The sequence below is a fragment of the Heptranchias perlo genome, chromosome 14 (genome assembly GCF_035084215.1).
Source record: "Heptranchias perlo isolate sHepPer1 chromosome 14, sHepPer1.hap1, whole genome shotgun sequence".
Taxonomy (NCBI): Eukaryota; Metazoa; Chordata; class Chondrichthyes; order Hexanchiformes; family Hexanchidae; genus Heptranchias; species Heptranchias perlo.
This window is the reverse complement of record NC_090338.1, coordinates 44,051,270-44,076,430: the sequence shown is the minus strand read 5'-3', so window position 1 is coordinate 44,076,430 and position 25,161 is coordinate 44,051,270. Positions and strand designations below refer to the sequence as shown.

Genomic DNA, 25,161 nt, shown 5'->3' with positions numbered 1-25,161 from the left:
AAGATCAATTGGTTCTTTCTTTGTCTTATATCAAAATACTCTCGAGATAGATCACGGCTGGTTTCCAGCAGCCATTCCCTTGCAGTGGCAAGGGGTGCCAGGCCCATGTCTGAGACTCTCTCAGGTGAAGGCATTGGCGGAGGCCTTATGGCAGCAGGCTTAGTGCCATTCTCTGTAGAGACAGTGACTCCTGCGACCATTGCTTGCTGGGCACAGGCCCAGAGGTGATATGTGTTGATGGCATTACAGACCACATAGTCCCAACTGTGCAAGTATAGTGCTCAGGTTGACCCTGAAGGCATCAATTTAAGCTGTGGTAGCTGCCACTCCATAAGCCACCAATGTCCTTAGTACCTACTCCTGATTCCTTGTTGCAGCAGAAATCTCCTGGACTCTCTCCAGGGTGTTCTGCAGTTCGTGAGACACTTCCTTCAATATGTTGCAGATGTGGGTAGTGAACTCCTCCCACTTGTCCATCATCTCAATCATACATGGAAACTGTTTCTACTGCCTTCACATGAGATCAATGCTCCCTAATCATAGCTCTTTTGCAGCCTGGACAATTGAGGTCTGGATCGCTAAACTCCTCAGCTCGTTTGTCGCCCCTCCATGGAGGACCAGCACTCTCCCTCTCTTCTACTCCAAGGTCTTCATTCTCACTAGCACTCAATGCTACACCCAGTTAAAACTTTCTCACTCACTAACTCCTTCCTCCCGAGTGGGTAGCTCTGTACTGGTGCTTGCACAGTTAAGATTCCATGACGGGGTTGGTGAGGAAGAGGTAGGAATTGCAGATGTGGAAGTTGCAGTGGCTGTGTTTTTGTAAGTATCTGGGTGGTTATTGGAGTGGCTGGTCTCTTCTTGCAAGGCACCTCTTCTGATGTGCTTTCCTTTGGAGGGAGAGATAACAATATTAAAATATGTGTGGCATGGACACTTCCCCCAAGTTGGAGAGGTGGAAATACATTGTCCCTTTAAATGAAGTGTCCTTGAAGATTAGCAGAAGCCCTTGTGAGTTGCCAGAGTGATTTTGGGTAATGATGGTACGTAAGTGTTTGCAAAGGTTACCCTTTGCATAAGAGAGTTTCCTGATATCCATATGCTGATAGAGAAAAAGTATGAGAGATGACGAGTTGAGTACAGGTGTATGAATGGTAGAGCATATATATTAGCAAGAACAATACGTCATGGAACCAACCAACCAGGGAACAGGCTATTTTAGATCTTGTGCAATGAGACAGGGTTAATTAGTAATCTCACAGTAAAGGATCCTCTGGGGAAGAGTGATCATAATATGATAGAATTTCACATTGAGTTTGAGAGTGACGTACTTAAGACAGAAACTAGAGTCTTAAACTTAAATAAAGCCATTTACATAGGTATGAGGGGCAAGTTGGCTAAGGTAGATTGGGAAATTAGATTAAAAGATATGACAGTAGATAAGCAATGGCAAACACTTAAAGAATATTTCAATATTCTCAATGAATATACATTCCATTGAGAAAATGGGAAAAGTGATTCATCTGTGGCTAACTAAAGAAGTTAAGAATAGTATTAAATTAAAAGTAGAGGCTTATAATGTTGCAAAGAAGAGTAGTAAGCCTGAGGATTGGGAGAGTTTTAGAAACCAGCAAAGGATGACCAAATAATTGATAAAAAGGAAGAAAATAGAATATGAAAGTAAACTAGCAAGAAATAGAAAAACGGATTGTAAGAGCTTCTACAAGTATGTAAAAAGAAAGAGAGCAGCAAAAGTAAATGTTGCTCCCTTAGAGGCTGAGACAGGAGAAATTATATGGAAATGGCAGAGACCTCAAACAAATATTTTGTTCCTGTCTTCACAGTAGAAGACCCAAAAAGCATACCAAAAATAATGGGGAAGCAAGGGTCTAATGAGAGTGAGGAAGTTAAAGTAATTAATATCAGTAGAGAAAAAGTACTGGAGAAACTAATGGGACCAAAAGCTGATAAATCCCCTGGACATGATGGCCTACATCCTAGGGTTCTAAAAGAGATGGCTGCAGAGATAGTGGATGCATTGGATATGATCTTCCAAAATTCCCTAGATTCTAGAATAATCCTAGTGGATTGGAAGGTCGCAAACATAACCCCACTATTCAAGAAAGGATGGAGAGACAAAACAAAGAACTGCAGACCTGTTAGCCTGACATTGGTTGTCGGGAAAATGCTGGAATCCATTATTAAGGAAATGGTAACAGGGCACTTAGAAATCATAATATGATTAGGCAGAGTCAATACGGTTTTATGAAAGGGAAATCATGTTTGACAAATTTATTAGAGTTTTTTGAGGATGTAACTATTAGAGTAGATGAAGGGGAACCAGTGGACGTAGTATATTTGGATTTTCAAAAGGCAATTGATAAAGTGCCACATAAAAGGTTGTTACACAAGATAAGGGCTCGTGGGGTTGGGGGGGATTAGCATGGATTGAGGATTGGTTAATTCTATGTTCCCCGACCCCGCGATGACTCCCGATCACAACCCCGATAACAGCTCCCTCCGACGACTGACCCCCCTCCTCGGCGACCGCTGACTCCCCTGATGACAGCTTCCCGATGACCCCCGGTGACCCCCAGTCCCCAGTGGACTTCACTTCCACCTCGATGACCCCCCCCCCCCCCGCCATCTAACACTTACCTGAACACGTTTTCTTCCTGGCTCTTCTCCCAGCTGACTGAGAGCCAGCCTGTCAATCGGGCTGGCCTGTCGGGTGGGAAACCGGCAAAAAAGAAAAAAACGACGCCCTTAACGTCAAAATCGTAAAGACACCCGGGAAACCCCTCCACCCCTGGGCTAAAATCATGCCCTAGGCTCTAGTATTCTGTCCTTCACCACTTGGCTATCCAATTTCTAACACTTGCGGTGGTGGTGATTGCACTCACTGCCTCTGCCACCTCCCTCCAGACAGCTTGAACGACCCTCTTATGGGATCTTCTGCTCTCGGTGCCCAAGAGTTTCTTCCCACTGGTTCTGATTTCATCCAGCAACACCTCCACAGATGCATTTAAAAACCTGGGAGCTATTGCTTCTGCTGACACCTGACCCCCCATCCCCCCTGCAAGCTGCTACACCTTGAACCATCTGGCATTCTATGCTGCTTTTTTAAATGGCTGAGCCCCTTTAACTGGCTACAGCCTTTTAAAAGCTGCACCTGTACTGCATTTCCCTCCCTTCTCGCAGCAGTATATCAATTAGGGGCAGCAGTATATCAATTAGAGGCAGGACGTTTAGCGAGTTGGTCACACCGCAGGTAAGGGGAGTACAGGCAGGAAGTGAATGGGTGACCACCAGGCAGAGTAAGAGGTGCAGGCAGGTAGTGCAGTGGCCATCCCCCTCTCAAACAGGTACACCGTTTTGGATACTGTTGTGGGAGATGGCTCACCAGGGGAAGGTGGCAGCGGCCAGGTTCATGGCACCATGGCTGGCTCTGCTGCACAGGAGGGCAGGAAAAAGAGTGGCAGAGCTATAGTGATAGGGGACTCGATTGTAAGGGGAATAGACAGGCGTTTCTGCGGACGCAACCGAGACTCCAGGATGGTATGTTGCCTCCCTGGTGCAAGGGTCAGGGATGTCTCGGGGCGGCTGCAGGGCATTCTGGAGGGGGAGGGTGAACGGCCAGTTGTCGTGGTGCATATAGGTACCAACGATATAGGTAAAAAACGGGATAAGGTCCTACAAGCTGAATTTAGGGAGTTAGGAGTTAAATTAAAAAGTAGGACCTCAAAGGTAGTCATCTCAGGATTGCTACCAGTGCCACAGGCTAGTCAGAGTAGGAATGACAGGATAGCTAGGATGAATACGTGGCTTGAGAGATGGTGCCAGAGGGAGGGATTCAAATTCCTGGGACATTGGAACCGGTTCTGGGGGAGTTGGAACCAGTACAAATTGGACGGTCTGCATCTGGGCAGGACTGGAACCAATGTCCTAGGGGGAGTGTTTGCTAGTGCTGTTGGGGAGGGTTTAAACTAATGTGGCAGGGGGATGAGAACCGATGCAGGAAATCAGTGGGAAGTAAAGTGGTGACAGAAACAAAAGGCAGTAAGGGAGAGTGTACAAAACATGACCGGACAGATGGTCTGAGAAAGCAGGGCAAAGACCAAGGGAAGTCTAGATTAAACTGCATTTATTTCAATGCAAGAAGTCTGATGGGCAAGGTAGATGAACTCAGGGCATGGATGGGTACATGGGACTGGGATGTTATAGCTATTACTGAAACATGGCTAAGGGAGGGGCAGGACTGGCAGCTCAGTGTTCCAGGGTACAGATGCTATAGGAAAGATAGAGCAGGAGGTAAGAGAGGAGGGGGAGTTGCTTTCTTGATTAGGGAGAACATCACGGCAGTAGTGAGAGAGGATATATCCGAGGGTTCGCCCATGGAGTCTATATGGGTAGAACTGAAAAATAAGAAGGGAGAGATCACTTTGATAGGATTGTACTACAGACCCCCAAATAGTCAACGGGAAATTGAGGAGCAAATATGTAAGGAGATTACAGACAGCTGCAAGAAAAATAGGGTGGTAATAGTAGGGGACTTTAACGTTCCCAACATTGACTGGGACAGCCATAGCATTAGGGGCTTGGATGGAGAGAAATTTGTTGAGGGTATTCAGGAGGAATTTCTCATTCAGTATGTGGATGGCCTGACTAGAGAGGGGGCAAAACTTGACCTCCTCCTGGGAAATAAGGAAGGGCAGGTGACAGAAGTGTTAGTGAGGGATCACTTTGGGACCAGTGATCATAATTCCATTAGTTTTAAGATAGCTATGGAAAATGATAGGTCTGGCCCAAAAGTTAAAATTCTAAATTGGGGAAAGGCCAATTTTGATGGTATTAGACAGGAACTTTCAGAAGTTGATTGGGAGAGTCTGTTGGCAGGCAAAGGGACGTCTGGTAAGTGGGAGGCCTTCAAAAGTGTGTTAACCAGGGTTCAGGGTAAGCACATTCCTTATAAAGTGAAGGGCAAGGCTGGTAGAAGTAGGGAACCTTGGATGACTCGGGAGATTGAGGCCCAAGTCAGAAAGAAGAAGGAGGCATATGACATGCATAGGCAGCTGGGATCAAGTGGATCCCTTGAAGAGTATAGAGATTGCCGGAGTAGAGTTAAGAGAGAAATCAGGAGGGCAAAAAGGGGACATGAGATTGCTTTGGCAGATAAGGCAAAGGTGAATCCAAAGAGCTTCGACAAATACATAAAGGGCAAAAGAGTAACTAGGGAGAGAGTAGGGCCTCTTAAGGATCAACAAGGTCATCTATGTGCGGAACCACAAGAGATGGGTGAGATCCTAAATGAATATTTCGCATCGGTATTTACGGTTGAGAAAGGCATGGATGTTAGGGAACTTGGGGAAATAAATAGTGATGTCTTGAGGAGCGTACATATTACAGAGAGGGAAGTGCTGGAAGTCTTAACGTGCATCAAGGTAGCTTAATCTCCTGGACCTGATGAAATGTATCCCAGGACGTTATGGGAGGTCAGGGAGGAAATTGCGGGTCCCCTAGCAGAGATATTTGAATCATCGACAGCTACAGGTGAGGTGCCTGAAGATTGGAGGGTAGCAAATGTTGTGCCTTTGTTTAAGAAGGGCGGCAGGGAAAAGCCTGGGAACCACAGACCGGTGAGCCTGACATCTGTAGTGGGTAAGTTGTTAGAGGGTATTCTGAGAGACAGGATCTACGGGCATTTGGAGAGGCAGGGACTGATTAGGAACAGTCAGCATGGTTTTGTGAGAGGAAAATCATGTCTCACAAATTTGATTGAGTTTTTTGAAGGGGTAACCAAGAAGATAGATGAGGGCTGTGCAGTAGACATGGTCTACATGGACTTTAGCAAAGCCTTTGACAAGGTACCGCATGGTAGGTTGTTACATAAGGTTAGATCTCACGGGATCCAAGGTGAGGTAGCCAATTGGATACAAAATTGGATTGACGACAGAAGACAGAGGGTGGTTGTAGAGGGTTGTTTTTCAAATTGGAGGCCTGTGACCAGCGGTGTGCCTCAGGGATCGGTGCTGGGTCCGCTGTTATTTGTTATTTATATTAATGATTTGGATGAGAATTTAGGAGGCATGGTTAGTAAGTTTGCAGATGACACCAAGATTGGTGGCATTGTGGACAGTGAAGAAGGTTATCTAGGATTGCAACGGGATCTTGATAAATTGGGCCAGTGGGCCGATGAATGGCAGATGGAGTTTAATTTAGATAAATGTGAGGTGATGCATTTTGGTAGATCGAATCGGGCCAGGACCTACTCCGTTAATGGTAGGGCGTTGGGGAGAGTTATAGAACAACGAGATCTAGGAGTACAGGTTCATAGCTCCTTGAAAGTGGAGTCACAGGTGGATAGGGTGGTGAAGAAGGCATTCGGCATGCTTGGTTTCATTGGTCAGAACATTGAATACAGGAGTTGGGATGTCTTGTTGAAGTTGTACAAGACATTAGTAAGGCCACACTTGGAATACTGTGTACAGTTCTGGTCACCCTATTATAGAAAGGATATTATTAAACTAGAAAGAGTGCAGAAAAGATTTACTAGGATGCTACCGGGACTTGATGGTTTGACTTATAGGGAGAGGTTGGATAGACTGAGACTTTTTTCCCTGGAGAGTAGGAGGTTAAGGGGTGATCTTATAGAAGTCTATAAAATAATGAGGGGCATAGATAAGGTAGATAGTCAAAATCTTTTCCCAAAGGTAGGGGAGTCTATAACGAGGGGGCATAGATTTAAGGTGAGAAGGGAGAGATACAAAAGGGTCCAGAGGGGCAATTTTTTCACTCAAAGGGTGGTGAGTGTCTGGAACGAGCTGCCAGAGGCAGTAGTAGAGGCGGGTACAATTTTGTCTTTTAAAATGCATTTGGACAGTTACATGGGTAAGATGGGTATAGAGGGATATGGGCCAAGTGCAGGCAACTGGGACTAGCTTAGTGGTATAAACTGGGCGACATGGACATGTTGGGCCGAAGGGCCTGTTTCCATGTTGTAAACTTCTATGATTCTATGATTCTATGACTATTGTTCTAAGTTTGCCCTGCATTGATAGTGAAGGCACTGGGAAGAAAAAGGAGAAGGTTAGCAGCCGATTCACATGGGTGGGCGCTATTCCCACTCTACCGCTAACCCACCATCGGGAGGACAATTCAGCCCTATGTCTTGAACCTAGCAGTCAGACAGACCAGAGGTGTTTTTTTTTCCTGTGACATGTATCGACTCATAATTTTATTTCTCACTTAGACTTATGCTCGTCATATTTATTTATTTGTTAGGATTTATCGCATGGTTTCCTTGACTTTCTTTCAAGTAAGTATTTTACTGCTCTGGTACCTGACCAACTGGAAGCGTGTAGAAGGTGTGATATGAATGATGAAGGGAAATGAACTCCCCACAGTAATTTCTGTCACCTGGAAGAGAATTACCACACTGAAAAAATTTCCCCTTCTTATCCCTGTTATGAGGAAGACAAGCGAAGTGCCTAAAGGTTGCTGAGCAATGTTTGTTACCAGAGCATTGATATGTGCCATTCAGCTGGGCTTGCAAGAGTCACTTGAGAGATTTTCAAAAAAGCTTGCTGACACACTTGTGCACAGGGGTAATCCCAGCCAAATATCAGTGGAGGGCTACTAATTAGATAAACAAAGTTATTATGCTATATGATTTCCTTAAACTTTCCACTCAACCCCCAAAATCCCTTGATTATTAAGAGTGGACTTTCATAATTCACAAAATCTAATATGCCATAATTAAACACTATAGGCCAAATTTTATTTGTGTAGAATTGCCATGGAATACTGTTGCATTATCTGTGTTAATATTATTTGCAAGGAATCTTACAACACCAGGTTAAAGTCCAACTGTTTTATTTGAAAATCACAAGCTTTCGGAGGCTTTCTCCTTCGTCAGGTGAGTGTGGGATTCGGATTCCATGGAAGGTTACGAAGGAGAAAGCCTCCGAAAGCTTGTGATTTTCAAATAAAACAGTTGGACTATAACCTGGTGTTGTAAGATTCCTTGCATTTGTCAACCCCAGTCCATCACTGGCATTGCCACATCATTAATATTATTTAGCAGTACACGAATCACGTACTGCAGTTTAATTTTCCCATTAGAATTGGTGCAGGATTTTGAGAGCAGGGAAAGTAAATTTCCATCAATGCAATGTCTGATGTACTATCACTGCAACTGTAAAAAAGTTTTGTGCACCATCTCACACCAGTGCCACAAACATGTTGGTAGCTTTTATTAACTTACTTCCTATGTTTATGGCCCATCTCTCTCCCCCTCTTCATTTCTCTTTCCTTCTATGTGCATGTCTGCATTTGTGAGCTGTATTTTCCTTTTCCCACCCCAGGGTCAGGGCGGGACTTCTGCCTGCCGCCCAAACCCCACCATGATGGCAGTCTTGTTTCCTGGGTCATTATCCACGCTTGATGGGCCTCCCGATAGCATTCTCGGGAGCAAATGGGACCTGCCAGTGGCCCCCAGGAAAATTCATGATGTGCTGTTGTGGGACCACCACAGCAGCACCATGAGAGGCAGGAGTACAGGTTAAAGTGGTCGGGGTGCCCTGTAGGCTGCAGCCAAGGCCTTTAGCAGGTAAGTGATTGGGCAGAAATTCAGTGAGAGGAGGCCACTACTCGATCTTCTACCTCCATCAATGGCCTTCCTACTGCCAACTCTGGGACTCTCACCAGAATTCACCTGGCCTTCCCAGGGAATGGCGGTAAGAGGGGAAGATAGGAGGGGAATGGGCTAGGAATCTGAGCCTCGCCTTCCCACCAATATTTGCAGTTGGTGGCTGGGGAAGGACAGCCAGCAGTAGTGTCCACAGAGGTTGGGCGGGGGGGGGGGTGGTTGGAAAGGCAAGGTTGGGGCAGGAAGGCAGCAGTAGGCCTCACCACCCATTTCTCCCTGCTGTCTCTGCCACTTTACATCTAATTAGGAATGGGAAAGCAGAGGGAAATCAATACATGTGTCTCTGTGGGAGAGATCTTGTGGCCTTTCCCTCGGTGGAAACACGATGGTAGCACTTCAAAAGTGGTGGCGATTGGCTTACTGCTCAGTTCCCGCAGGTGGTGTGGCTGCCGCAATTTTCCTAAGGACTTATCGCTGGGCGGCATGAGTGCCCGCCTGAGCCAGGCGGCAGGCTCTGCTCATTTGCAAATCAGGGTCCTATGATGTACATAGAACCCCGATTGCCATTATAGGACTCAATTGGGCAGAGCACGGGCAGAACATGGGCAGAGCACGTTCCACACAGTTTCAGCAGGCGGTTCAGCCAAAAAGGAGCCCAGAAGTTCAGTTTTATTTCATTACTGTGCGGTTAGGACGAGCAGGAGTCTCCTCCAGGTTCAGCAAAAACAACCTGGTCTGCTGCCACACCGGTTTGCCCTGAGAATGGACCCCCCTCCCCTGGACCTATCTTTCCCTGTGCTCCGAGGCCAGCTGGGCAGCCGAATGTTGTGGCGGCCCAAGATCAGCGGGTCTCCCGAGGCGCTCGTTTATCACTCACCGCTGACGCTCAAAATGGACCAGGCACCCGTCGGGACTATCAGGTGGCCAGCAGGTGCGCACTGCTAACACCCTTTGGGGGAAAGGTCTACCCCTCTGTGTCCATGTCTACGTCCATTTTATGTGCTAATATTGGGTATCAATATTTTGTCTTTTGCGGAGCCTGAAACAAAAAAAATTATATAATATTTGAATTAGTGTAAGAATACCTATGATATTTTTAATACTTGAAGAAAGGTAATAAAGGAATTAATGATTAATAGTTCATTTTCTTATTTTTCCAGGTGAAGAAGCATATAAGATTATAGCGACTGACCCAGAGAATGACCCATTGACCTATTTTATGACTGGAGCAGATTCAGTATATTTCAAGTTAAATGAAAACACTGGCGTTGTCACAGTTGCACGTGAATTAGACCGAGAGGTAATTTAGTAGAAATATAGTTTGATATTTTAAAGGACAAACATTCTGGTTTCAGCTCTGAGCGGTGGCTCGGTATTATGATTAACCCTTACAAAACATTTCAATACGTTCAGAGATTCTTGGGGCTGATTTTATGCTTGCTGTTTTTTGCTCAATACCTCTTAGTGCTACATCATGCAGGGATATAGAACTGCCACTTAGGATATTACATAAAATGGACGAAAGGCCTCAAAACATAATTGAATATATGGTACAGAGAAACCACAGGGGGAGAATTGTCACAGGATTCTCCGGATCTCCTGCCAAAGGATGGTGTGTGAGTTAGCTGAACTCAGCTGGGATGATGATGTGGAACTATCATTGATCCCAGTGTCTCTGGGATAGGGAGAGGAACATTAGCCAGAGTTCCCACCTATTCTGGGCTTGCATGTATGGACGTTGAGGGAGGACAAGATTAGACTCAGTTGTAATGTACTCTCCAATGGAATAGTCTGAAATTAGCCAATGGCGAGGCTGAAACATTAAGAATGACTACTTGGATGAGGTATTGTAGCATTTGTGGAATCTTATCCCTTCAAACAGTCCATGCTTTCAAGAGAAGGTAGGTGGAAAGGAAAGTAGAAAATTGGCTGGGGAAAAGGAGGAAGAAAACTGACAATCTATCAAAAAGAAAACACTTATCTATAAGTTGTCAATGAAACTAGCTTTCAAGCTTAAATTAAACTTTTCATGTACTATTAATGAAATATATGCTGCATTGTTTTAATAATATTCCTTTGATGTACAAATTGTGTGCCAGTCATTTCATATCAATTTTTATTCATTACTAGTCGATGATCTCTCATGGTGAGAATAACGTCTCTCTCTCTGTTACCTTTTTCTAGCTTTGTCTCTCGTCTCTCTTTCATTTCTCTTCATTATTGCTGCCCCAAAGTCTTTTTTTTGCTTTTCTATTTTATCCTCTTCCGCTACAGCCTCTATCTTTTTCTTTTCTTCTTTGCTTCTGGGTGGGAGGTGGTGCTTCGCATGGCGATGTGTGGCAGGGAAAGCAGTCACCAATGACTCCAGGTTGCATTTGAAAGCGGCATCCCACTGCATAAGAACATAAGAACATAAGAAATAGGAGCAGGAGTTGGCCAATCGGCCCCTCGAGCCTGCTCTGCCATTCAATAAGATCATGGCTGATCTGATCCTAACCTCAAATCTAAATTCATGTCCAATTTCCTGCCTGCTCCCCGTAACCCCTAATTCCCTTTACTTCTAGGAAACTGTCTATTTCTGTTTTAAATTTATTTAATGATGTAGCTTCCACAGCTTCCTGGGGCAGCAAATTCCACAGACCTACTACCCTCTGAGTGAAGAAGTTTCTCCTCATCTCAGTTTTGATGGAGCAGCCCCTTATTCAAAGATTATGCCCCCTAGTTCTAGTTTCACCCATCCTTGGGAACATCCTTACCGCATCCACCCGATCAAGCCCCTTCACAATCTTATATGTTTCAATAAGATCGCCTCTCATTCTTCTGAACTCCAATGAGTAGAGTCCCAATCTACTCAACCTCTCCTCATATGTCCGCCCCCTCATCCCCGGGATTAACCGAGTGAACCTTCTTTGTACTGCCTCGAGAGCAAGTATGTCTTTTCTTAAGTATGGACACCAAAACTGTATGCAGTATTCCAGGTGCGGTCTCACTAATACCTTATATAACTGCAGCAATACCTCCCTGTTTTTATATTCTATCCCTCTAGCAATAAAAGCCAACATTCTGTTGGCCTTCTTGATCACCTGCTGTACCTGCATACTAACTTTTTGATTTTCTTGCACTAGGACCCCCAGATCCCTTTGTACTGCAGTACTTTCCAGTTTCTCGCCATTAAGAAAATAACTTGCTCTCTGATTTTTCCTGCCAAAGTGCATAACCTCACGTTTTCCAATATTGTATTGCATCTGCCAAATCTCCGCCCACTCACCCAGCCTGTCTAAATCCCCCTGTAGGTTTTTCATGTCCTCCTCACTCTCTACTTTCCCTCCCATCTTTGTATCATCTGCAAACTTTGATACGTTACACTCGGTCCCCTCCTCCAAATCGTTAATATAGATTGTAAATAGTTGGGGACCCAGCACCGACCCCTGCGGAACACCACTGGCTACTGGTTGCCAGTCCGAGAATGAACCATTTATCCCAACTCTCTGCTTCCTGTTAGATAACCAATCCTCCACCCATGCCAGAATATTACCCCCAATCCAGTGATTCTTTATCTTGAGCAATAATCTTTTATGTGGCACCTTGTCGAATGCCTTCTGGAAGTCTAAATACACTACGTCCACTCGTTCCCCTTTATCCAACCTGTACATTATGTCCTCAAAGAACTCAAGCAAATTTGTCAGACATGACTTGCCCTTCGTAAAGCCATGCTGACTTTGTCCTATTAAATTATGTTTATCCAAATGTTCTGCTACTGTCTCCTTAATAATAGACTCCAAACTTTTACCCACCACAGATGTTAGGCTAACTGGTCTATAATTTCCAGCCTTCTGCCTACTACCCTTTTTAAATAAGGGTGTTACATTAGCAGTTTTCCAATCTGCCGGGACCTTTGCCGAGTCCAGAGAACTTTGGAAAATTATTACCAAAACATCCACAATCCCTACTGCCACTTCCCTCAAGACCCTAGGATGTAAGCCATCAGGTCCAGGGGATTTATTCGCCTTGAGTCCCATTAGTTTACTGAGTACCAATTCCTTAGTGATTTTAATCGTATTTAGCTCCTCCTCCCCTAGAGCCCCCTGTTTGTCCTCTACCGTAAAGACTGAAACAAAATATTTGTTCAGCATTTTTGCCATCTCCATGTTTCCCACCATTAATTTCCCGGTCTCATCCTCTAAGGGACCTATGTTTGCCTTAGCCACCCTTTTTCTTTTTATATAACTGTAGAAACTCTTGCTATCTGTTTTTATATTTTTTGCTAATTTATTTTCATAATCTATCTTCCCTTTCTTAATCAATCCTTTAGTTACTTTTTGCTGTCTTTTGAAGACTTCCCAATCTTCTATCCTCCCACTAAGTTTGGCTACCTTATATGTCCTTGTTTTTAGTCGGATACTATCCTTAATTTCTTTACTTAGCCACAGATGGCTGTCATTTCTTTTACACCCTTTTTTCCTCAGTGGAATATATATTTTTTGAAAGTTGTAAAATAACTCCTTGAATGAACACCATTGCTCATGTACCGTCTTACCCTTTAATCTATTTTCCCAGTCCACTTTAATCAATTCCGCTCTCATACCATCATAGTCTCCTTTATTCAAGCTCAGTACGCTTGTTTGAGAACCAACCTTCTCACCCTCTAATTGGACATGGAATGTAACCATGTTATGGTCACTCATTCCAAGGGGATCCTTAACTAGGACATTATTAATTAATCCTGGCTCATTGCACAGGACCAGGTCCAAGGTTGCTTGCCCCCTTGTAGGATCAGTTACATACTGCTCAAGAAATCCATCCCTAATACACTCAATAAACTCTTCCTCAAGGCTGCCCTGCCCAATTTGATTTGTCCAGTTAATATGATAGTTAAAATCCCCCATAATTATAACTGTTCCCTTATTACATGCCCCGACTATTTCCTGATTAATACTTCTTCCAGTAGAGTTGCAACTATTAGGAGGCCTATATACTACGCCCACGAGTGTTTTTTCCCCTTATTATTCCTTATCTCTACCCAAACTGTTTCATTATCCTGATGCTTTGTCCCAATATCATTTCTCTGTATTACAGTGATTCCTTCCTTTATTAACATAGCCACCCCACCTCCCCTTCCTACCTGCCTGTCTTTCCTGATTGTTAAATACCCTGGCATATTTAATTCCCAGTCGTTTCACCCTGCAGCCATGTTTCTGTAATGGCCACAAGATCATACCCATACGTAATTATTTGTGCCGTTAACTCGTCCATTTTGTTACGAATGTTATGTGCATTCAGATAAAGAACTTTCAAATATGTTTTGTGACACTTAGTTCCTGCTTTTTCCTTTTTTAACACTTTACCTTTTACTCCATACCTTCTGTCCCTTCCTGACACGCTTTCCTCTGTCTCCCTGCTCAGGTTCCCAACCCCCTGCCACAGCTTTGATGCTGGGTTAATCGCCTTACGCCTTCTAGTTTTTATTTTATCTGTCGTGCCTAAAGTACACTTTCTTTCCGCTGCTCTACTTTTTTCCCTCTCACTTGTTCTTGAACAACTGTTTATACTATTTGTATTGTAGATTTCCCCTTGGTCTTCCCCTCTCTTGCTGCTCTCAATTTTATTCCCTTCTGACTCCCCGCTCAGGTTCCCATCCCCCTGCCACTCTAGTTTAAACCTTCCCCAACAGCACTAGCAAACACCCCCGCGAGGACATTGGTCCCGGTCCTGCTCGGGTGTAACCCGTCACGCTTGTACAGGTCCCACCTTCCCTAGTACCGGTCCCAATGTCCCAGGAATCTAAATCCCTCCCTCCTACACCATCCCTGCAGCCACGCATTCATCCTGTCTATTCTCCTGTTCCTATACTCACTAGCACGTGGCACCGGTAGTAATCCTGAGATCACTACCTTTGAAGTCCTGCTTTTTAATTTATCTCCTAACTCCTTAAATTCACCTTGCAGGACCTCGTCCCTTTTTTTTTACCTATGTCGTTGGTTCCAATATGGACCACGACTACTGGCTGTTCACCCTCCCCCTCCAGAATGCCCTGCAGCCGCTCCGTGACATCCTTGACCCTAGCACCAGGGAGGCAACATACCATCCTGGAGTCACGTTTGCGGCCACAGAAACGCCTATCTGTTCCCCTTACAATTGAATCCCCTATCACTATAGCCCTGCCACTCTTCTTCCTCCCCTCCTGTGCAGCAGAGCCACCCGTGGTGCCCCGAACCTGGCTCTTGCTGCATTCCCCTGATAAACCATCTCCCCCAACAGTATCTAAAGCAGAATATCTGTTTGAGAGGGAGATGGCCCCAGGGGACTCCTGCTCTACCTGCCTAGTCCTTTTACTCTGCCTGGCGGTCACCCATTTCCTTTCTGCCTGCGTAATCTTTACCTGCGGTGTGACCACCTCACTGAACGTGCTATCCACGATAGTCTCAGCATCGTGGATGCTCCACAGTGAATCCACCCGCAGCTCCAGCTCCGAAAGACGGTTAGCCAGTAGCTGCAGCTGGACACACTTCATGCACACATGGTCGCCAGGGACACTGATAGTGTCCATGACTTCCCACATAGTGCAGGAGGAGCATATCACGGGTTGGAGCATAGCACCAGCTGGCTGGTTCTAGGCCAATGCAGTAGCAGGTGTCCCACAGGCCGATCTGGCCAGCTGAATGGTCGGTCTGGGAGGGGGGACCGATTGTGGAAGGGAGGAGCCCAGGGTGGCTTGTGGAGCCCAGAGGAGTACCTTGATCCTCCTGGCCCCACAAAAATAATTCTCACTTAACTTTTTGTGCTCTTCCTCTTCATCATTTGGTACAAATGGACAGAGTGTGTACGGTGCACTCTCCGCCTGGTTGCCCCTTAAAATTACATTGGGATCCTTGGTACATCATTCCACCCCAATTTCCATGGAGTAATGAGGAACTCGTCTGATTCAGGAGGGCAATTGGACTGCCCAGCAGAAAGCCCCAGTAAATATGGCAATGGAGTAAGATCGAGGCAATAAGTTCACCACAGCAATTCTAACTATGCTCTCGCCTCATTTCTGACAGGTGGGCTGAGTTAAAATTGGCCCTCATAGCCCTTGATTCACTCAATGATTTACGCAATGCCAACTAGTATTCGTGTTTATAATATTGTTATTTATATTTAGTGATTTATCTGTAAAATATCTAGATTGAGTATATCCATAGGATGTACTTTCATTAAATATGCCAAATTTTAGATTAATTAAAGAAAGAAAGAAATTGTAATTATATTGGACATCCCAAAGCACTTCACAACCAATGAGTTACTTTTAAAGTGTAGTTACTGTTGTTACGTAAGCAAACATTGCAACCAATTTACGTCCGGCAAAGTCCCACGTTCAACAAATGAGACACATGACCAGTTACTGTAGCATTGGTTGCAGGATAAATGTCAGCAGGACCTCAGGAGAATTCCCTACTCTTTGAGTAGTGCCCACTTGAAAGGGTAGATGGGGTCTTGGTTCAACATCTCATCTCTGACAATGCAGCGCTACCTTAATATTTGCACTGAAGTGTCAGCCTAGATTATGCGATAAAGTTCTTGCATGGGACTTGAACCCATGACCTTCTGACTCAGGCTTGTTTTGGGCACTACCCAGACTACTGAGGGCCCAATATGGCAGGCAGGAAGTGTGAGCACATTTCCAGCCAGAAGTGTGCCAACCGCCATATTGGTGAAGGACAAGGGCGTTAGGCCCTTTCCATATGCAAATAAGGGTCCTAACGCCTGTTTGAGGTCCCCTCTCCAAGACTGGTCTGCCCTGAGGCAGCCAGTGCCATCGTTGTCTGCACTTAAGGAAACCAAACCTGCTAGGCCCAACCAAGAAGGTAAGTATCTTACCTGAATGTGGAGCTGGGAGGAGCAGGAGTATTCTCTCCCCCACATTAAAGGAATTGATCGTTGCTGCTTTCCCACCCCCGATGTCATCTGCACCCAGCCCTGGCCCTCGATCTCTCCTGCATATGGCCCCGATCCCCGGCTCCGCTATTCTCAGACCTATGATTCCCAAACCCGCGCTCTTTGGCCCCTGCGATTCCTGGACCTGATCCCGGACCTGACCCCCCCCCCCCCGACCTGACCCTTGGCCTCAATTCCAGACCTGACCCCCAGACCCACTTACCTGAGGGCCACTGCAACACCAGCAGGGGCCCGGTTTTGCACTGCTCGTCACCAGCAGGCCCTGTTACTGAGCTGTCTCCATTATAATGAGGCCCATGGTCTAATATCTGGTGAGCCTCGGGCTTCACCGTTCAGGCACGGGGAATGGGCCAATATCTCTGCCACCTTGTCCACGGTCCTGTCGATTTCTGAACTTCATTCCTTATATGTATGGCTTTCCCATTGTATGGCTTTCCCATTGTTTCTCCTATTGCTTGTCTGTTGTTCCCAATGCTTCTTTGTCCATGCATGATAGCCCTTCTGCCAGCTTTTTTGATCTTCTGTCTAACTGTGAACATGGGATTTGAACCCATGCCCTTCTGACTCAATGGAGAGAGGAAGTGAAGGAAGATATTGCTGTCTGGACCAGTAAAGGGTCAGCTCTTTTCCATTTTTAAGAAGATTACTTAGTGTGACAGCCTGGCTAAGACCATAAATGTCACCTGCAAACTGCTTCGAATAATAAGGTTCAATTTAATCTTAAAGATCTGTGAGCTCAGTCATACGTTATCACACAAGATTTGATGAGACAGTTTATCACTATTAGTTTTATGAATGTGTTAAAAGTTGTATTTTTTGCTACAGCTAATTGTTTTCTTTTACATTTAATACTAGGCTAAACCTCAGTTGAGAGTTAGAATTTGTGTTAAAGATGGAGCAAATGAGGTTTTCTTGGTGAGTTTTGTTATATTTATTTAATAATAAAAAATAGTTTAAATATAATGGAAAATTGAACTGAGGACGCATGTTAAAAGGGGTGGTATTGCCATGGTTAAAAATATGGCAAAACATACAAAGCAAGAAAATGACAGGATATGCTGAAATTGCATGGCTTTGATAAGTAAACAACTGTAATTAATCAATTCAAAAAATTAATCATAAGCAAAATAGGTTGCAAATTGTCTTTCAGTCAACACATCTGACTTGGCCATAGTTCAGGGCTGTAAGTATATGCAAGTTTAAATTTGTCACCCAGATCCATCCTAGTATTTAGAAGATTGCTGAACAAGTAAAATTTAGACAAGAGGTGACTCACTTCCTGGTTAACTGTGTTCAGTGTCCTGCACTTGGACAAGATCTAGCATAAATATTTTGTTAATCATTTCCACAATCAATAAAATATTGCTTAGAAAATTAACTCACTGCTACTATTCAGTTGGGAAGATTAAGCCTTAATCTTATTAATGTAATATATGAAAATTATAATAATAGGTAAGCGTTTACTACCAGTTTGTATGTTTAGATTTATTCTGTTTCTAAAATTGATGAGGCTTGTCACATCTAACAGATAGGTTTTAGACAGTAGATCAGCATTGCTCACATGTGTGTTCTGGTAAAGCGAATTGCTTCATCAAATTGATGTTGTGATTGCACTGATTACTGAAACTTTCATACTTCTAAAGGTATCATGACATAAAAATGACATTGCAGATTTGTTGCAATGCACAATTTCCAAGATAGCCAATTTGGTAGCTGTAAAGATTTTGGGAAAGGCTTGTCTCTGATTTTTCCAGGACTGTAGTTTGTTTGAAAACTTTCTAGAAGTCAGATGATGCCTTTAAAAACAGTACTGTATAGAAATTATCTGTGTAAATTTGATCAAATTTCAGTTAGAAAGTGTGGTGTAAGATTTAGAATGAGATATCCAGTTATCTTCAATTAGAGACTAAAAATATGAGCTCCAATTTTAACTTAACCCGTCCAGCAAGAATGGATGGGTTCAGGTCAGGTGCCAGTTTTACACCTCGTCCGATTTTACTGTCTAGTGAGTCAAAAGGGTGTCTGACCCAAATCCACTTCTCCAGCGAGGTGGGTTAGGTTAAAATTGGAGTTATGGTTTTCCCTTTAATAGCTGGCTGTTTTGTAGTTAAAATAATATTTCTTGGTTTTATCTCCAGACACAAATAATCATTCTTAAAGATGCCAATGATAACGCACCTATATTTATAAATGCTCCATACACAGTATCTGTTTATGAGGTGAGTCACTTTCAGTTTTTATCACTGAAGCATTTGAGGCACTGTATGATGCAGTAGCAAATAACACTGTTCTTTTAACTCTGGAACTTGGCTTCAAATCCAGCGCAAATTGATGCAATGAAATAAATATGGGCGGTTTCAATCCATTTTCTGTGACAGTATCATTAAACTAGCCATAATGTGGCACAAATTGGCCATAGAGTCAGAAAATTGGCAAATCTTACTCAGAGAGACCACATGGTTGAGTAGTGTGGGAATGGAAAAATTCACCAAAGCGGTGGGAAACAGTGAGAGCGGAGAGGGGATTAAAAACAGCGCAGAGCGAGAGTTCACCAGAGCAGTGGGAAACAGTGAGAGTGGAGAGGGGATAAAAACAACAGAGAGCGAGAGTGAGAGTTCACCAGAGCAGTGGGAAACAGTGAGAGGGGATAAAAACAGTGCAGAGCGAGAGCTCTGTCCCTTAAATAAATACTATAGATATGGCAGGGCAGGAGATGAGCTGCAGCTACAACATGTGGGAGCTACTGGACTGCCTTGTCCGGGGCGACCACATCTGCAGTAAGTGTCTGCAGCTGGAGGAACTTCGACTCAGAGTTGAGGAGCTGGAGTCCGAGCTGCATATTTTGCGATACATCAGGGAGGAGGAAAGTTACCTGGACACTTTGTTCCAGGAGGCAGTCAGGCTAAATACTGTCTACAGTTAGACTAAATACTTTAGGTTTGGCCTGTGGTCAGGGACAGGAGAGTGTGACTGTGAGTGAGGCAGGTATGGGGATCCAGGATGTAGCATTGTAGGAGCTTCAGCCCTTGCACTTGACTAACAGTTGCGAGGTTCTTGCAAGCTGTGTGGATGAGAGCAAGGACTGCAGGAAGGATGAGCAAACTGACCACGGCACCGTGGTACAGGAGGCCATTAAAGTGGGGGGAGTAAAAAGGAAGGTGGTAGTAGTATTGGTGGCATTGTAAGCAGTGTATGACACAAAGATTGGTGGCATTGTAAGCAGTGTAGATGAAAACATAAAATTACAAAGTGATATTGATAGATTAGATGAATGGGCAAAACTATGGCAAATGGAATTCAATGTAGACAAATGTGAGGTCATCCACTTTGGATCAAAAAAGGATAGAACAGGGTACTTTCTAAATGGTAAAAAGTTAAAAACAGTGGATGTCCAAACGGACTTAGGGGTTCAGGTACATAGATCATTGAAGTGTAATGAACAGGTGCAGAAAATAATCAAGAAGGCTAATGGAATGCTGGCCTTTATATCTAGAGGACTAGAGTACAAGGGGGCAGAAGTTATGCTGCAGCTATACAAAACCCTGGTTAGACCGCACCTGGAGTACTGTGACCAGTTCTGGGCACCGCACCTTCGGAAGGACATATTGGCCTTGGAGGGAGTGCAGCGTAGGTTTACTAGAATGATATCCGGACTTCAAGGGTTAAATTACGAGGAGAGATTACACAAATTGGGGTTGTATTCTCTAGAGTTTCGAAGGTTAAGGGGTGATCTGATCGAAGTTTATAAGATATTAAGGGGAACAGATAGGGTGGATAGAGAGAAACTATTTCCGCTGATTGGGGATTCTAGGAGCAGGGAACACAGTCTAAAAATTAGAGCCAGACCTTTCAGGAGCGAGATAAGAAAACATTTCTACACACAATGGGTGGTAGAAGTTTGGAACTCTCTTCCGCAAACGGCAATTGATATTAGCTCAATTGCTAAATTTAAATCTGAGCTAGATAGCTTTTTGGCAACCAAAGGTATTAAGGGATATGGGCCAAAGGCAGGTATATGGAGTTAGATCACAAATCAGCCATGATCTTATCAAATGGTGGAGCAGGCACGAGGGGCTGAATGGCCTACTCCTGTTCCTATGTTCCTATGTAGCAGGCGACAGTATAGCTAGGGGGATAGACACTGTTCTCTGTAGCTAAGAGCATGAGTCCCGAAGGCTGTGTTGCCTACCCGGGACATGTCCTCCGGGCTGGAGAGGAACTTGGAGTGGGAGGGTGAGGATCTAGATGTTGTGGTCCATGTAGGTACCAACGACATATGTAACTAAGAAAGAGGTTCTGCCGAGAGAGTATGAGCAGCTGGGAACTAAATTAAAAAGCAAAACCACAAAGGCAATAATCTCTGGATTATTACCTGAGCCACAAGCAAATTGGCATAGGGTAAATAAGATCAGAGAGATGAATGCGTGGCTCAAAGATTGGTGTGGCTGGGGAAAGAGAGAGCTATTCTGTCAGGACCATGCTGGGACCAGTGTTCTGGTGAATCAAATAACCAGTGCTGTAGATAGGGCTTTAAACTAAATGGGAGAGGGGAGGGTTCAGGTGGGGGGAAATTTAGAATGTTGAAGAGAAAGGACAAGGAAGTAGTAGAGGGAAGAGATAGGGGTAATGATAAACAGAGTGTGACAGGAAGGGACAGAGCAAACAAACATAAGAGTGCACCAGCAAATGGAGTCAGAGTAGGAAAAAATGGTAAGAAGACAAAATTAAAGGTTCTTTATCTGAGTGCGCGCAGCATTCGTAATAAGATAGATGAATTGACAGCACAAATAGAAACAAATGGGTATGATCTCGTTGCCGTTACAGAGACAGGGTTGCAAGGTGACCAAGGTTGTGAACTGCATATTCAGGGGTATCTGACATTTCGGAAGGATAGGAAGAAAGGAAAAGGTGGTGGGGTAGCTCTGTTAATAAAGGATGAAACTAGTACAATAGTGAGAAATGATCTTGGCTCAGAAGATCAGGATGAATTTAGGTGGAGGTAAGAAATAGCAAGGATAAGAAATCACTGGTGGGAGTAGTCTATAGGCCCCCGAACAGTAGCTACACTGTGGGGCAAAATATAAATCAAGAAATCATGGGGCTTGAAAAAAGGTAATGCAATAATCATGGGTGATTTTAACTTTCATATAGATTGGACAAATCAAATTGGAAAAGTAGCACTGAGGATGAGTTCATAGAGTGTATTTGGGACTGTTTCTTAGAACAATACATTGTGGAACTAACCAGGGAACAGGCCATTTTAGATCTCGTAATGGGTAATGAGACAGGATTAATTAATGACCTCAAAGTAAAGGATCCCTTAGGAAACAGTGCTCATAATATGATAGAATTTCACATCCAGTTTGAGTGAGGATCTTGAAACTACTGTATTAAACCTAAATAAGGGCAATTACAATGGCATGAGGACAGAATTGGCTAAAGTGGACTGGAAAAGGAGATTAGAAGGTATGAGGGTGGATAAGCAATGGCAGACAGTTAAAAAGATATTTTATGATTCTCAACAAAAATATATCCCAGTACGGAGGGAAGACTCCACGAGAAGGGTGTACCAACCATGGCTAACTAAGGAAGTTAAGGATGGTATCAAGTTAAAAGAAAAGGCATGTAACGTGGCAAAGATTAGTGGTAAGCCGAAGATTGGGAAAACTTCAGAAACCAGCAAAGGAGGACTAAAAAAAAAGAGGGAGAAAGTAGATTGAGAGTAAAGTAACAAGAAATATAAAAACTGACAGTAAGAGCTTTTACAAGTATATAAAAAGGAAGAGAGTAGCTAAAGTAAGTACAGAATCATAGAAATCAAAGAAAATTATGGCACAGAAGGAGGCCATTCAGCCCATCGTGTCCACGCTGGCTGAGAAATGAGCCACCCAGCCTAATCCCACTTTCCCGCATTTGGTCCGTTGCCCTGCGGGTCACGGCTCTTCAGGTGCACATCCAGGTATTTTTTTTAAATGAGTTGAGGGTTTCTGCCTCTACCACCTTCTCAGGCAGTGAGTTCCAGACCCCCACCACCCTCTGGGTGAAATTTTTTTTCCTAATTTCCATTCTAATCCTTCTACCAATCACTTTAAATCTATGCCCCCTGGTTATTGACCCCTCTGCTAAGGGAAATAGGTCCTTCCTATCCACTCTATCTTGGCCCCTCATAATTTTGTACACCTCAATCAAATCACCCTTCAGCCTCCTCTGTTTCACAGAAAACAACCCCAGCCTATCCAAACTGTCTTCATAGCTAAAATTCTCCAGACCTGGCAACATCCTCGTAAATCTCATCTGCACTTTCTCTAGTGCAATTACATTCTTCCTGTAATGTGGTGACCAGAACTTTTTTTAATATTCGTTCATGGGATGTGGGCGTCGCTGGCGAGGCTGGCATTTATTGCCCATCCCTAATTGCCCTTGAGAAGGTGGTGGTGAGCTGCCTTCTTGAACCACTGCAGTCCGTGTGATGAAGGTTCTCCCACAGTGCTGTTAGGAAGGGAGTTCCAGGATTTTGACTCAGTGACGATGAAAGAACGGCGATATATTTCCAAGTCGGGATGGTGTTTGACTTGGAGGGGAACTTGCAGGTGGTGTTGTTCCCATACACCTGCTGCTCTTGTCCTTCTAGGTGGTAGAGGTCGCGGCTTTGGGAGGTGCTGTCGAAGAAGCCTTGGCGAGTTGTGGCAGTGCATCCTGTGGATGGTACACACTGCAGCCACAGTGCGCCGGTGGTGAAGGGAGTGAATGTTTAGGGTGTTGGATGGTGTGCCAATCAAGCGGGCTGCTTTGTCCTGGATGGTGTCGAGCTTCTTGAGTGTTGTTGGAGCTGCACTCGTCCAGGCAAGTGGAGAGTATTTCATTACACTCCTGACTTGTGCCTTGCAGATGGTGGAAAGGCTTTGGGGAGTCAGGAGGTGAGTCACTCGCCGCAGAATATCCAGCCTCTGACCTGCTCTTGTAGCCACAGTATTTATGTGGCTAGTCCAGTTAAGTTTCTGGTCAATGGTGACCCCATTGCGCAGTATTCAAGCTGTGGCCTAACTAGTGTTTTATGAAGTTCCAGCATAACATCCCTGCTTTTATATTCTATGCCTCGGCTAATAAAGGAAAGAATATAGGTCCCTTAGAGGATGAGACTGGTGAAATAATAATGGAAAACAAGGAAATGGCAGAGGTATTGAACAGGTATTTTGTATCTATCTTCACAGTGGAAGACACTAAAAGCATATCAATAATAGTAAATAATCAAGGGGCAAAGGGGAGGGAGGATCTAAAAACAATCACTATCACTAGAGAAAAAGTACTAGGCAAACTAATGGTTCTAAAGGCTGACAAGTCCCCTGGACCTGATGGCTTGTATCTGAGGGTCTTAAAAGAAGTGGCTACAGAGATAGCGGTTGCATTGGTTGTAATCTTCCAAATTTCACTAGTTTCTGGAAAGGTCTCAGCGGATTGGAAAACTGCAAATGTAACGCTCCTATTCAAGAAAGGAGGGAGACAGGTACGGTAACGGGTACGGTAGCATAGTGGTTATGTTACTGGGCTAGTAATCCAGAGGCCTGGACTAAAATCCAGAGTCATGAATTCAAATCCCGCCACGGCAGCTGGCGAATTTAAATTCAATTAATTAAATAAAAATCTGGAATTAAAATACTAGTATCAGTAATGATGGCCATGAAACTACCGGATTGTCGTAAAAACCCATCTGGTTCACTAATGTCCTTTAGGGAAGGAAGCCTGCCGCCCTTACCCGGTCTGGCCTACATGTGACTCCAGACCCACAGCAATGTGGCTGATTCTTAATTGCCCTCTAAAATGGCCTAGCAAGCCACTCAGTTGTAAAATCTCGCTACGAAAAGTCATAATAAGAATAAAACCGGACGGACCACCCGGCATCGGACCACTAGGCACCGGACACGACAACGGCAAAACACCAAGCCCAGTCGACCCTGCAAGGTCCTCCTTACTAACATCTGGGGACTTGTGCCAAAATTGGGAGAGCTGTCCCACAGACTAGTCAAGCAACAGCCTGACATAGCCATACTCACAGAATCATATCTTTCAGCCAACGTCCCAGACTCTTCCATCACCATCCCTGGGTATGTCCTGTCCCACCGGCAGGACAGACCCACCAGAGGTGGCGGTACAGTGATATACAGTCAGGAGGGAGTGGCCCTGGGAGTCCTCAACATTGACTCTGGACCCCATGAAACCTCATGGCATCAGGTCAAACATGGGCAAGGAAACCTCCTGCTGATTACCACCTACCGTCCTCCCTCAGCTGATGAATCAGTCCTCCTCCATGTTGAGCACCACTTGGAGGAAGCACTGAGGGTAGCAAGGGCACAAAATGTACTCTGGATGGGGGACTTCAATGTCCATCACCAAGAGTGGCTCGGTAGCACCACTACTGACCGAGCTGGCCGAGTCCTGAAGGACATAGCTGCTGGACTGGGCCTGCGGCAGGTGGTGAGCGAACCAACACGAGGGAAAAACTTACTTGACCTCGTCCTCACCAATCTACCTGTCGCAAATGCATCTGTCCATGACGGTATTGGTAGGAGTGACCACCGCAC

At 44.5% G+C, this 25,161-nt stretch overlaps 1 protein-coding gene across 1 annotated transcript in view; it reads left to right on the top strand.

The window, feature by feature from the left end:
- Positions 1-25,161, top strand: part of cdhr2 (cadherin related family member 2) — a 122,345-nt gene that overhangs the window by 20,477 nt on the left and 76,707 nt on the right. Inside the window, exons 4-6 of the mRNA XM_067996362.1 lie at positions 9,808-9,947; positions 17,438-17,497; positions 18,721-18,801. Coding sequence (XP_067852463.1) covers positions 9,808-9,947; positions 17,438-17,497; positions 18,721-18,801 — 281 coding nt within the window. The remainder of the gene's footprint in view (positions 1-9,807; positions 9,948-17,437; positions 17,498-18,720; positions 18,802-25,161) is intronic.